At 43.5% G+C, this 15,149-nt stretch overlaps 1 protein-coding gene across 1 annotated transcript; it reads right to left on the bottom strand.

The window, feature by feature from the left end:
* Positions 1–9,824: 9,824 nt before the first annotated feature.
* On the bottom strand, positions 9,825–12,348 carry LOC142628836 (uncharacterized). Its single transcript, XM_075802874.1, has 3 exons — positions 12,168–12,348; positions 10,634–11,311; positions 9,825–10,261 (listed from the first exon to the last, which is right to left on the bottom strand). Exons 1-3 carry the CDS (start codon positions 12,346–12,348, stop codon positions 9,825–9,827), a joined length of 1,296 nt encoding a protein of 431 aa, XP_075658989.1.
* Positions 12,349–15,149: the final 2,801 nt, after the last annotated feature.

The following is a 15,149-nucleotide window of genomic DNA, read 5'->3' as shown; positions in this document are numbered from 1 at the left end:
AGTCTCCTAGGACGATCTCCACTTCTTGTTGTGTTTCTGACGGTTCAAGAATGGGCTCTAGTTCATTGATCACCCATGTGTGATTCTCTCCGGATGCTAAGGCAGCTTGATAGCACTCTCTTGCCAAAACTTGGTCTCCTTTGATTTCTCCTACCCCATGGGCTGTTGGAAACTTCTCTTTCAAGTAATATGTTGACGTTGCTGCTCTTAGTCTGTTGAGTGCAGGTCTTCCCAAGATGATGTTGTATGTTGAAGGACAATCAACTATAAGGAAATCAATTTCCTTGGTGACCTGTGCCGGATAAGTTCCTACAATCACAGTTAAAGTGACGATGCCTCTAGGGTCGATCCAATCTCCCGTGAAGCTTACCAGAGGCGAGGTGAAAGGCCAGATTTTATTCTTATCCAACTTCATTTGCTGAAATGCGGACAAGTAGATGATATCTGCTGAGCTTCTGTTGTCAATGAGCACCCAGTGGATATTGAACTCTTATACTCTGAGCATGATTACAAGTGGATCGTCATGGGGTTGCTTGATGTCACGACCGTCTCTCTCTGAGAAGAAAATATCGGGTTCGTCATTCCTTGGCATCTTCATTGGAGGGAGTCGTGAATGGATGTTGTTTATCTCTCTTCCTTATGCCTTTTTTAGGGATTTCAATGTTCCACCTTTTGTTATTCCTCCCGAGATTGTCTTTATTTCTCTTGTAGAGGGTTTGGTGTCCACTATCTCCAGAGTTCTGTCTTGGTCGTCCTTCCATTGGTACTTGTATGGCTCTGTCTTTCTGACATATTTCTGCAACTTCCCTTGCCGGATTAAAGTTTCCACCTGGTCTTTCAAGTGCCTACACTCACCAGTACGATGCCTATGGTCCTAATGGAATCTACCGTACTAGCTCTTGTCTCTTCTTTCTACTGGAGTGCTAATTGGCTTCAGCCATTGCAGGGAAGGATCATCTCTTATCTGCATTAGGACCTGCTTAATTGGCATTATTAATGGAGTGAAGTTGATAAACTTGGGTGTCCTATCTGGAAGCTCCTTCTTTTTCCTTATGGCCTGTCCACCACCTCGTGTCTCCTTCTTCTTATCCCAATTGATGTTTGTTCCTTCGTCTCTTTTCCTTTTCGCCTTCATCTCCTTTACAAGCACGGCATCCTCTGCATTCATGTACTTCTGGGCTTTACGGAACAACTCCACTACTGTTTTTGGTGGACTTTTAGTAATTGAGAAGAAGAAATCTCCTGGTAGAAATCTTACTTGGAAGGTTGTCAGGATGACTTGATCTTCAGCTCCGTCTACTTGCAGCAGTTCTTTGTTGAATCGAGTCACGTACTGCCTTAATGTTCTCCTTCCGCTTGTTGAATGTTGAGAAGAAGGCCAGTTGGCTTTTTGTGCCTCTGCCTACCAATGAAATGACGAACAAAACCCTTGCTGAGTTGTTCAAAGTCTGCAATGGTTCTAAGGGGTATTTTGTTAAACCATACTTTGGCTGCTCCTTTCAGTGTTGTTGGGAATGCCCTACACATCACTTCATCTGGGTCATCTGTAGTAGCATCAGCGTCTTGAATGATTCAATGTGATCTAAGAGGTCTTTGGAACTGTCATAGGACTCCAACTGTGGGAGACAGAATTTTGGTGGGAGAGGACGGTTCAGTACTTCGGTAGTGAAGGGCGAGTCCGTCCTTCGAATCATCCCATCCAGATTTTCTCCACCTTTGTCCTTCATAGCACTTTTTAGTTCGTTCACATCTTTCCTCATGTTGCAAAGCTCATTCTCCACCCTAGTGGAATCTTCTCCGGAAGTTCTGTCTTGCCTATTGGCTTGAAAAATTTGATTCTTCGTCATTTTGGTTTCCACCTGTTCGCCGACGTTCTGCATTTTGGGATTCCATTGTCTTTTGCAGTTCTTCGTTCTGGCGAGTCAGCTCTTTCACATTAGCTAAGAGGGCTTGGATTTGTTGTTGTTGCACAGCATTTAGCTGAGGTGGAGTCTCTGCTTCCATCTCATACTTCGAGGAACTCTTTTTTTATTGGAAAAGATGGCTTGAATGATCAGCGTTCCCACAGACGGCGCCAAACTAATGATGTAGAAAATCAACAGTTGAGCTCCTCGTCGCAGCGGATGGACGATGCTGTGAATTGGGTCATCTCTGTAGATGAGAAACCTGCAAAATGAACTGGATGGAAGAGTAAAACACCTGTGTGGCGTCAGCAAAATTGCCTCCAATGCTTAAGTCAATAAGGGAGAAAGATTCTAAAGAGAAAATGAGTAGAGAGTGATTTCCTAGAGTATTTGTGTGTATTTGGTTGTACCTTGGGTTTCTGTTATCTTTTTTTTAATAGTTGTATGCCTTATTAATGGGCAATGAGGTGCCGCATTTATGCTCAATGGCTAGTGCATTACAGAATCTCTATCTGGAGGCCACAGCTCATTCTCTAACCGTTGGTCTGTCAGTTATGTTTTGTCATCAATGATTGTAATAAATGTGTAACGTCTTCTCTAGGTGAATGGCGACCTTCGTATAATGACGACCATAAATTTTTAGTTTATCAAAAAGTATAACTTTTCAAATGAGCAAAAATATATTTTGGAAATAAATGACCAAAGTGGCCCTCAGCCTGCGTACATGGGCCAAAGTATGCGTATGCAAGCACATTCTTTCATACGCAACTAGAGTTTCAAAAGCATAAGAAATGCAAGTTTTTTACAATAATGACTAAGGTTTGGAATGAATCCCACATCATTTGGGAGTCATTCTAAACCCCATTTTCTCAACTATATATAGCCTTACATGGTACATTTTCAAAACACACAGAAATCTCATGGGAAAAACCTAAGATTCACTAGAAAATAGTGAATTAAATGGGAGTTTTTCACAAAACATCCTCAAGTCAATTTTATTTGATTGGCATCTTTTGTGGCCCCAATCTTTTAGTTCAACATTGCTAATCACTTTCTTATTAGTTTGTGAATAGATTTGACTGAAGGGAATGGTCAAAATCAAGCTTCGAAAGCTTTTGTTTAAGGTATTAAGTCTACCCCTTCTTTTTTATTTTTCTTCTTTTTTTGCTTTTCCTTTGTGTTTTAATCTTTTTTTTTTTCTACTTAGTTTACGTTTGTACATGTTTGCTTAGATTATTCCTTTAGTTCTTTTCATGTTCTGTACACATTAGGTTGTTAGATGGTTGTTTTAAGGTTCTGCTCTATTTCTACGTTTTTAGGTTTTCTTGGCAAGGATTTTACGTACGCATGATCTAGCCTGCGCACGCAAGCTTTGTTATGTGTACGCAGACCTGTTTTAGCGTGCGTGATGTCGTTGCCCAAAAACCCTAAATTTTTGTTTGTTTTGTTTCTGCATTCACATGTTTGTTCTATGTAGCCTCCTTTTCATATGTTTCAAGCCTCATAAATTCTTATCCACCTTTTAACATGCTTGTTTGTTATCACACGTTGAGATTAGGGTTTGTCTTATGGTTTCTTAGTCTTAATGCCATTCATTCACATGCCCATGCGTTAATGCCATAGGTGCCGTGCTGCTGAGAGGTAAGTAAAGAGTAAGTCATGGATTAACAATTTCCATACATTTGTGTTTTGGTCTTATGATATGATGAAACATGCTTAGATCTATGATTAGGGTTTTTGGTTTGTTAATGCTTGGTTTATGATATGTATGATATGTTTGAGATGTATGATTGGTTTTCACATGATAGATGAATGCTAGGTTTATGTTGATATGTTTGGTTCTCTTTTGTTTGGGTAGATAAATAAGTATGTTTTTTTTGGGATGAAAGATGTCATGTTGTATACTTAGATGTATGCTAGTGTGTGTGTGTGAGTATAGATGCAACTGTTGAACATGCTTAGGGTTAGGCAATCTTGGGTGCCTAAAACCTTCCTAAGAATGTGCCTAAACTCCGAACCCATACTCTAGTAGTAAGATCAAAAAGTCCTTCCTTGAAAGGACGCTAAATTCATGATTCCTAGACCATATAACTAGGTGGCAACTCCGACACTTTTCCTTGCGCCCACAATTGGTCCAAGTAAATTTGCGTCCATGAAAACCTAAATCCATAAGTCCACAACAATAAATACATTCCCTAAAAGCATTTAACCTAAACCATTTAAAGGAAGACCCCCTATTTTTTCGTCTTCAACTAGCATGTCATTAAAATTTCCTAAAAGGATCCATGGCATTCTAACATATGGTGATAATTCTTGTAAATATTGCCATAAAATTTTACGTTTATTAAAATTAGATGAAGCATAGCTAGCTATGAGAAGAAAAGTAGAAGAGTTGGTAGGTACCTTGACAAGCGCATGGATACTATACTCACTGGTGGTGAGAATCTCTACAATGAGCCTACTATTCTCATTCCACAACATCCATATTCCACCCAAAAAGCCTATCGGGTCCACCCTTTGGGAATCAGAGTATGGAAGAGTATCAATAACTGCATGGGCACGGTTATTTGCAATACGGGATACAACAATTATCAGAATTTGAGGGCGATGCAGGCGATAAAGCTCATGTGCATCGGTATGAAAAGCTTCATTTCCTACCCCCTGGCAACTCCAAGCAACCATCTTCATGGATGATGTCTTGGGATTGAGATGGTCATTAGGGACCTACTTAGAGGTCCTCAGAGTCCTTGCCATGGACCAAGTGATGCATTGATGAGTCGTTGTCATCGTCTTGATCCTATACATTGGTTTGAGTTTACCGAGCCTTGGCCAGTACGAGACGGACATGATGATGATGAATGGAAGGCTATTGTTGGAGAACATGGTGATGTAAAGTTTTTCCTCCTCCTCCCTTAGAGCGAGGTCGATTTCCCTTAGATCTAAGAAGTTAAAAATGGCTCCTAGTAGTGTTTTCAGAGACATCGCACTGTTGGAGCCTTCCTACCTGTTCATCTTCATGGGTGGCAGTGGGGCTTGCTGCACCAATGCTGCCCGCAGAGGTTGCACTGCTGGTCGAGCTCATGCATGTCCCCTAAAATTCCTCCTGTGACGGCGGTGAGTGGATGAGTCTAGCAGAAGTGGAAAACTGGGAGTTTGGGTCATTTGGTTCCAAGCGACCAATGTCCGTGGATGGCTAGGAATTTGAACATAGGTCACTTCCTCATTGTTGGTAGTTTTGATAGAGTGGCAGCTTATCAATTGGTTAAGATGGTCTAGAGGGAGTGGGTGGTCGTGGGGAGGGGAGAGTTGCATTGGCATGGGATTGAGGGATGGGTGATGAGGACTCCCCATTGGTGATAGTGAGAGCTGGAGGTCAGATCGAGTCAGTTGGAGTGGAATCCTGGTCGGATGAGGGGGCCATGTGGGTGAATGGTTGAACTCGGTTTTGGAATATATGAAATAGGGGATGAGAGGTAAAAGATGGCAAAGGACATGTATATGCATGGGTTGTACGTGGACAGCTACAACTAGCACCGAAAGAGGCCTGCATGCAGTCCGTGTGTGAGCTAGCTAGGTGGTGAAGGTAAAAACTTGGTTTTACCATAAGTGTCCACCTCAGTTGGTCGAGGAGATATAGCTAGAGAAATACATTGGTTAGCGAACTCAATAGGGGCCACCGCTTCACTCTTATGTCATATTGAAGAATTTGGAATGCATTAGAAGATTTAAAGTTAACTCGGTGGAGAAATTTAAAATGAGGAAGGTTTGTGTTTAAAAAATGGCTCTCATGCAACTATACAAACTGCAGTGGATGTGAACATGGCTGTGCCAAGATCGAAATCAACTCCCATGCCTGTATGTGAAGATACTAATCTCCCACAAACCAAGGTCCATCCATAAGAGCATGATGGTTGATAATGCCTGAATCGTGAGTCAAGTGGGTTCGTCTAGATGATGCCGGGCCCTCATCACTTCTCTTGCAAAATGAGACTAAGGCTTTCCTAAGATGGACACCGGTGTGGGGCCTGCCACAACATCTCCGATGCCAAAGTTAGTACGTAGAAATCTTTTGAGAGAAAATGAGAAGCATAAAAGTATTTCTTTTGGTAAGGATTACGTACCTTCTGTGTTCCTATGAATGTGTATATATAGCTTTGTGGTTTCTAGCCATTGGGGCCTTTGATTGTGGTTTTAATACTTTTCTTGTAACACCTTAGGACTTATTACTGCAGGTCTTGATAGGGCTCCAACGGTCTGAAAGTTGGTTAGTAACTGTCCATGGCATTAAATCCTCTTATTAATGACTTGCCTGTCCTTGTCCATGCTGTTTTGTGGGTGGACGAAGGTTTTTCATGACCTCGTCCAATGGAAGGTATATCGTCAGTCCCATCAGCTGCCTCCCCAGGTTCTGTGGTCGTCGTGGTCTGTCAGAACGACCATTGGAAAATGAAAGGTTTCCTGACTAGTCGTGGCTCTTAGGGTTTTGCTCCACATTTAATGCATAGTGGTAGTGCCACACACATCGTGGCCATGTGGCGCATTCTGTTCGGTGCAGTTAATGTGCCAATTAGGTGACTTTTGGTTTTCCCCCTGAATTTTTTTTTATGCCTAATTTTTAAACTTCTCTTCTTTTCACTTTCCCCTTCACTTTCTCCAACTCCCAATCATTGCTTTGAGCTTCTTCCTCTCCAACTTTTCTCTATGATTTTCTCCAAGCCGATGCGTTCTGCGGCTGCATTTTCCTCTGGAGGTATGTTTTTCTTCTCGTCCCTCTTTTATAGCACGAACATAGATTTTGACAAATTTCTGATATTCATTTCTCTGTTTTTCGTGTGTTTGTTTTTGGTTTTCTAAGGTTTGTAGGATTCATCTTTTTCCTTTCATTTTCTGGTTTTCATGGCCAATAATGGTGAGGTTAGGGTAGCTTGCCCCTCGGTTTCCTTCTTTTTTCCACGCTTGGGGGCTTCTTTAGGTACTTCCCGTGCTTTTCTCCCTTCGGCTGCGAATTTTGTTTTTGAGGGTAGTGGTTTAGGTGTTGTATTGGGTGAGTTATCCCCTGTGCTTTGTCAATCGATCAATTGATTTGAAAATTTGGTGAGTGAGATGGGGGCAATGTCTAAGGTGAGATCGAGCGAACTTGAGACCGGACTGTCATCTAGTGATGACCCCGTGGAGGGGAATACTGCCGTCTCTGTCCCTCAAGTAGTTAGGGCTTTTCACGCCCTTGAGGAGGTGTGTGGTTTGGACAGGGAGACACTATCTAAATTTAAGGATAGATTCCAATTCTCAGATAAGGTTAGGGTTCGTCTACCTCATTAAGAGGAACGAGCTTGCCACTTCTTGCTTGGGGAAGTGTGCTTCTATAAAGCCGTCAACCTGAGTGGGCTTAGATTTCCCATCCACCCCTTTATTATGGAGCTTCTAAGACATTTTGGTATTGCTCCTAGGCAACTTATGCCCAATTTGTGGAGGATAGTGGTCAGTTGTATGGAGATATGGCTGGCTTCTATGGATGGGGACATAATTAGGGTGGACGAGCTTGTTTACCTGTACTATCTAAAGCCGTCTAAAGAGCATGGGTACTACGAACTAGTGCCTTGGGAGAGGCGGACTAGGATCGTCTGGGACCTGCCTTCGTCATTCAGATACTGGAAGTCCCACTTCTTTTTTGTGTCCAGGGATGACAGGGAGACTCCCTCTAACGAAGTTTGGGGTGATCTCCCTAGGTTGCTCCGTTAGTGGAGAACCCTAATTTTAGGTGCGTCATTATTCTTTCTAACCCCTCAAGCTTTAACCTTCTTGTGTTCATTTCATCATCACTAACTCTTCTGTTCCTTGTCTCGTGCAGTAAAGAGACGACCTAAGCTTAAGAGCAGGTATAAGGAGCGGGTTGAGAAGGCCATCAAGTACACAAGGACGATTGAGAATTTTGACAATGTGGTTAATCTGCAGACCCTAGCTTTTTACTACCTCGGTCCAGAGTCGTCTGCCTTTGTCCTACGAAATTTAGACATCGAGCAGAAAAGGAGTAAATGTTTGTTGAGTTTGTCCGCTTGGCTCCTTTCTTCTTCCCCCTTTTTTTATTTTTATTTTTTACAAGTGTTTTCCTTTTGCAGAGATGACGACGAAGTTTAATCAAGGGATGTATGCATGAATGAGGGCTAAAAAGAACAAGCCCCTTTCCAACATCAGGACTAGGGCTATGCGTGTGACGGATATGGGGGCCTCCGTCACTCCAGGTACCCTAGCCACTCCCGAGACTAAGACGACAAGGATAGCCTCCCCGGCTACCTCGATCAAGGAGATCATTCCCCAACAAAAGAGGCCGCAGACTGGAGACAAGGGGAAGGAAAAAGCAAACTCTTATTCGTCCAACGTCTGGGATGATGCTAGGGTCATGCTGGCGAGGGCGCACGAGACCTTTACTACCGAGGATATGAAAGTGTTCTTGGGCTCGTCTCCCAACGAGGTCATGAGCCGTCATCTCCACAAGCTCGTCCAAGTAGTGCACTTGTGCAAATTCATCCTTTTTTTTTTAAATTTGGCTCCTCTTTTGTAGGTGCTGGGGGAGAGCCTTCACATTACCTCAGAGTTTCTTACTCAGGAGGCGAACGTGTCATCAGCGGCTTCACGAATGGAGGCTTTAGAGGCAGAAAATTCCAAATTAAAGAATGATATGATCATTGCTATGAAGAGGCTAACACCATCAAGAAGCAGGTTAAGGGTCTTTCCGACGAGCTGAGGGTGGAAAAGCAGCTAGTCTCGGAGAAGGATGAGCAGCTCTTGGCAACGAAGGAGAAACTCAAGACAATTGTTGTAAAGTCCGTGGAAGCCTTCTAGACGACGGAGGAGTACAACACTGTCCTCTTCAGCTAGTACTTCAAAGGCTTTGAGCTCCTGAGACGGTATCTCGTCAAGCATCCAGCTGGAGTGGACTTAGAGAACCTTGATCTTGAAGAGGTGGACAAAGAGATGGCAGTTGACGAAGCTTCTCAGTCCACTGATCCTGAGGGTGATACTCCTGGTGACGCCCCTCTACCTCCTCCAGGCACCTGAACCTACTTTTTCTCTGTGGTTTCTTTCATATATATTGTTTTTTTCTTAAGTGCCCAGTGTGTTTTGGGCTTTTTGATTTTATTTTTAGAACAATATTCCTAATTTAAGAACAATTTTTTTAGCCTAGTGTTTATGAATTTTTAATTTTAGTATGAAAACAATGGTGGTTGCCCGTTCTTTTTGGGCCTTTAATTACATCTGTGATTGTATACTTACTTGTCTGCACTCTTGTTTTTGCGTGATCTTTGTTTGCCTCATTCCTTTAGTTACTCTTTCTGCATTAGTACCTTGTGACTTGCACTCTTATTGAAGGGGGCTTTGGTCCGTCAGTATCTTATCTCCGTCTAGGCAAAAACTGGTTATTTGGCCATTCTTCGTCATTTACCCTCTTTAAAGGGATTTTCTCGTTCATTCGCATTCGTTAGTAACTTACATCCGTCTAGGCGGAATCTTGTTACTTAGCCATTTTTCTTTTTGTGACTTATACCCATTTAAGGGATTTTGTCATTCCTGACTTCGTTAGTAACTTACACCCGTCTAGGCGGAATCTTGTTACTTAGCCATTCTTTCTTTTTTGTGACTTACACCCATTTAAGGGATTTTGTCATTCCTGGCTTCATCAGTAACTTACATCTGTCTACATGGAATCTTGTTACTTAGCCATTTTTCTTTTTTGTGACTTACACCCAATTAAGGGATTTTGTCATTCTTGGATTTGTCAGTAACTTATATCCGTCTGTGCAAAATCTTGTTACTTAGCCATTTTTTGGGTTTTTAGGCTGCTACGTTTGCTTGTATTAGGTCATTGGCTGAATAATCCTTTTATTACTTTTCAAAAATGAATTCAATTTTTTGTTACATCTATTAATGGTACTTCTTCAAGTGCTCAATGTTCCATGGTCGTGGAAGTCTCTGTCCATCTAAGGTCTCCAGGTGGTAACTGTCTTGTCTTGAGTAATGGACGACCCGGTAGAGTCGTTCCCAGGTTAGGCCGAGTTTCCCTTGGGCTGGGTCCTTGGTTGCCGAGGTGACTTTGTGTAGGATGAGGTACCCTTTGTCAAGTCGTCTAAGCTTCACCATTTTGTTATAATACTCGGCCATCTTCAGCTGATACTTCATCCATCTGTCGAAGGCTTCATCTCTGGTCTCGTCCAAGCAGTCTAGGTTGACCTTTAATTGATAATCGTTGCTTTCTTCGTGGAATGTCTCTAGTCTGATGCTAGTTATTCCCACCTCAACTGGGATTACCGTCTCAGTGCCATAAGTGAGTCTAAACGGGGTTTCCCCTGTCAGGGTTCTTGCTATAGTCCTATAAGCCCACAAAGCATTAGGCAATTCCTTCGGCTAGGCCCCCTTAGCGCCGTCTAGTCTAGCTTTGATGATCTTGAGTAGTGTTCAGTTGGTCACCTCCGCCTATTCGTTCGCCTGTGGGTGTCCTAAGGATGAGTATTGGTTCTTGATCCCTAGGCCTGAGCAAAAATCCCTAAATCCTTGACTATCGAACTGCCAACTGTTGTCTGATACGATCGTCCGTGGAATCCCGAATCTGTAAATTATGTTCTTCCATACGAAGCTTTGGATTTTGGCTTCAATGATGGTTGACAATGCCTCTGCTTCAACTCATTTTGTGAAATAGTCAATAGCGACTAGTAGAAACTTTACCTATCCCTTACCTCGTGGCAGTGGACCGACGATGTCAATTCCCCATTGTGCAAATGGCCACAGGAAGGTTATCATCGTTAGTCTCTCGGCTGGAAGGCATTGGACGTTCCCGAATCTTTGGCACTTGTCACACTTCTTGACAAGCTTCCTTGCATCTACCTGCATAGTAGGCCAGAAATAACCTGTTCGGATAACTTTGCTTACCAAAGACATGGGACTTGCATGATCTCTACAAACCCCTTCATGAATCTCTTCTAGAATATACTTGGCTTCCTCTTCATTAACGCACTTCAAATAGGGCATGGAAAAACCTGTTTTGTATAGGGTATCATTTAGGATTATGAATCTGGCTACTCTCTTTCTAACCTTCCTGGCTTCCTCAACATCTTGGGGGAGGTGTCCGTCTTGGAGAAAGGATATGATCGGGGTCATCCAGTTATTTGTGCTTTGGATTGCAAATGTAAAGACTTCTTCAATGCTGGGATGTTTCTGGACTTCCATCTCAAAGTCCATGCTCGTTAATCCTTCTTTCGACGATGCTAGCTTCACAATCTCATCAGCTATCATGTTCTGGCTTCTTGGGATCTGCGCAAACTCCACCCTATCAAACTCCAGTGTTAAGTGCTTCGTTAGCCTGAGGTACTTTCGCATCCTCTCCTCCTTTGCTTCATATTCGTCCCTTATCTGCCCTATCACCAGCTTAGAATCACTCTAGAGGAGTACATTTTTTGCTCTTAGTGCTTTCCCGACCCTTAGCCCCATCAATATTCGTTCATACTCAGCTTCATTATTGATGGCCAAAAATTTTAGCTGGACCCCATATTTAAGCATTTCTTCGCTTGGGGTGATGATGATGACTCCTGCTCCTCCCCTCTTTTGGACTGACGAACCATCGGTCTGTATCATCCAACGTTCTATCTCGTCAGGGTGGTTGTCCTCGTCTAGGAGGGTAAACTCGACAACGAAGTCTGCCAAAGCCTGGGCTTTAATTTCTATCCTAGGGTGGTACTCAATATCAAACTGGCTGAGCGCAATTGCCTACTAGACCATTCTTCCAGCCGCCTCGGGCTTGTTCATGGACTTTTTAATGGGTTGGTCTGTCATTACCAAAATAGGGTTCACCTGAAAGTACGGTCATAGCTTGCGCGAGGCTACTATCAATGCAAATGCAATCTTCTCAATTCTTGGGTACTTGGCTTCTGCCGCCTAGAAAGCTTGTCTGACGTAGTAAACTAGGAGCTATTTCTTGTCCTCTTCTCGAATCAAGGCTGCACTTACGGTTGTAGCTGATACTGCAGGATGCAAATACAGGTTTTCCCCTTCCTTGGATGGACTTAGGAGGGGTGGATTGCTCAGGTGCTTGAGCTCTTGAAATGCTGTCTCACATTCGTTAGTTTAGGCAAAGGCTTGCTTCAATGTCTTGAAGAAAGGTAGGCATTTGTCCGTCGCTTTAAAGACAAACCTATTGAGTGTCGCTATCCTTCCTGTGAACTTCTGGACTTCTTTAACGGTCTTTGGCAATGTCATGTCAAGTATAGCTCGCACCTTCTCTGGTTTTGCTTCTATCCCCCTTTGGGACACCATGAACCCCAAGAACTTTCCTGATGCTACTGGGGTTCAACTTCATCTGGTATTGCCTGAATGTAGCAAATGTTTCACTGAGGTCGTCTAGGTGAGCAAGCTCTTCTTTGCTCTTGACAAGCATATCATCTACATATACTTCCATATTTCTCCCGATCTGTTTGCTGAACATTTTATTTACTAACCTCTAGTAGGTTACGCTTGCATTTTTCAGACCGAAAGGCATTACCTTATAGCAATAGAGCCCTTAACTTGTGATGAAAGCAGTTTTCTCCTGGTCTTCTTCAGCCATCTTTATTTTATTATATCCCGAGAATGCATCCATGAACGTTAATAGTTTATGCCCTGCTGTAGAATCCACGAACTAGTATATCCTGGGCAGAGGAAAACTGTCTTTCAGGTCCGTGAAGTCTACGCATATTCTCCATTTCCCATTTGCTTCCTTCACTAGGACGACATTGGCGAGCCAATTTGGGTAGTAAACTTCTCGAATAAAACCTGTTAACAACAACTTGTTAACCTAGTCCATAATTGCTTGATTCCGTTCTGGAGCGAAGACCCGGCGTCTTTGCTGGAAGGGCCTCTTCTCGGGGTCCACATTTAGTCTGTGTCGGATGACTTTTAGGGATATACCAAGCATGTCTTCGTGACTCCACGCGAAAGTATCCAGGTTCTCTTTAAGGAGCTGGGGAGCCTCGTCCTCATCTCGGGACTCAATGTCATCCCTATTCTGGTCATCTTTGCTGCATCTCCTTCGACTAGCTCCACTGTCTTCAAGGCTTCCACTTTATCTTCTTCCTTCTCCTCGATCATCCATGTATGGTTCTCTTTTGCAGCTAGCACGGCTTGGTAGCATTCTCTGGCTAGTACTTGATCTCCTTTTACCTCACCGACACAGTTTTGTGTTGGGAACTTTACCTTCAAGCAATAGGTGGACATGACCGCTTTCCAACGATTGAGTGTGGGTCTTCCGATGATCAAATTGTAAGATGAAGGGCAGTCCACCACTAGGAAGGCCAATTGATGAGTGAGCTACCTCAGGTGAGTCCCCATTATAACCGTCAGTGTCATTATGCCTTTGGGATACACCCTGTCTCCAGGGAAGCTGATGAGGGGGGAGTCAAATGGGCGTAGCCTTCCTGGATTTAGCATCAACTACTGAAAAGCGGAGAGGTAGATGATATCTACAGAGCTGCCATTGTCCACGAGGATTCTCTTGGTGTTGAATCCTTCTATATGACTAGGGGTCATCATAAGGCTACTTCATTCCCCTAGCATCTTCTTTTGAGAAAAACATGTCTCGGTCTATCCGTCTCTACTTAAACGGGGGTATTCTATGGATGTTGTTCACCTGCCTCTGACATGCTTTCTTGAGAGATCTGAATGACCCGCCTGTGGATGGCCCACTTGTGATCGTCTTTATCTCCCTTATCACACTTGGCAAACGTTGGGACGTGTGATCCTCGTCCCTGGGCGTGGAATCGCACTGGTTTTTATTATCATCCCTGAACCTACTAGATTCCCCTTTTTTCACAAACTTCTGCAATTTCCCTTTTCGTATAAGTTCCTCTATCTGCTCCTTTAGGTCTCTGCAATCCTCAATGTAGTGATCATGATCCTTGTGGAACCGGCAGTACTTCTTCTTGTCGCGCACGTGGGGCGACTAATGTAGTGGCCTTGGCCATTTGAAGTAGTGCTCATCTTAAGTAAAGCCTTTCACATACGATTTCAGGGTCTCTTTCTCCCCTTGTCTAATGGTGAGTAAATGGTCTGCTGGCCTCTTCGGGCGTTGTCCCTCAACGAAGTGGTGCAAAAAGGCGCCGCTCAACTGTTCAACGCTGTCGATGGACGATATTGGTAAATGGTCTGCTAGCCTCTTCGGGCGTTGTCCCTCAACAAAGGGGTGCAAAAAGGCGCCGCTCAACTGTTCAAAGCTGTCGATGGACGATATTGGTAATTTCGTGAGCCACTCTCTTGCAGCTCCTTTGAGAGTGGTGGGAAAGAAAGATACAGTATTTTGTCAAGGGGCTGTCGAAGGCCTAGTGTCATCTTAAAGGTGTTGAGGTGGTCCAAGGGGTCCTTGAGTCTGTTGAACGGTTTAAGCTGAGGCAGGCGAAACTTTGACAGCACTAGGCATTCTAGAAGTGCTGCTGTGAAGGGGGAATCTGTCGTCCTGACCATTCTATCCAAGCTTCGATCTATTTTCTCTTTAATGGCATTCCTCAACTCGTCCATCTCCTTTCTCATTTCTCGAAGAAGTTTTGAGCTTGGTCCCTCTGGGGTAGTTGGTCTTCTGCGATCACTCTGCCTTTGGCTATCCCTCTCGTCTTCCTGATTAACCCTGGTGTAGTTGTCTTCTTGCTGGAGTCGCTGCCTCATCTCATGATTTTGTCCAGTGAACTCTTCCACGCTAGCTGTGAGTGCTTAAATCTGCAAAGCCAATGCTGCAGGATCTTGATTGGACTCCATCTGGACTTTAGAGAATGGCTGGAACTATATTCTCAAACCTTAGTGCAAAAATATCGTTCCCACAAACGGCGCCAAACTGATGATGCCTGAATCTTCAGTCAAGTGGGTTCGTCAAGATGATGTCGGGCCCTCGTCACTTCTCTTGCAAAATAAGACTAAGGCTTTCCTAAGATGGACACCGATGTAGGGCATGCCACAACATCTCTGATGCCAAAGTTAGTACGTAGAAATCTTTTGAGAGAAAATGAGAAGCATAAAAGTATTTCTTTGGGTAAGGATTATGTACCTTCTGTGTTCCTAATGAGTGTGTATATATAGCTTTGTGGTTTCTAGCCATTTGGGCCTTTGATTGTGATTTTAAGCTATTCTTGTGACGCCTTAGGGCTTATTACTGCAGGTCTTGATGGGACTCCAACGGTCTGACAGCTGGTTAGTAACTGTCCATGGCATTGAATCCTTTTATTAATGACTTGCCTG

Source organism: Castanea sativa, chromosome 3 (assembly GCF_040712315.1).
Source record: "Castanea sativa cultivar Marrone di Chiusa Pesio chromosome 3, ASM4071231v1".
Classification (NCBI taxonomy): Eukaryota; Viridiplantae; Streptophyta; class Magnoliopsida; order Fagales; family Fagaceae; genus Castanea; species Castanea sativa.
Note: the sequence above shows the minus strand (reverse complement) of the source record. Positions and strands in the feature narration are given on the sequence as shown.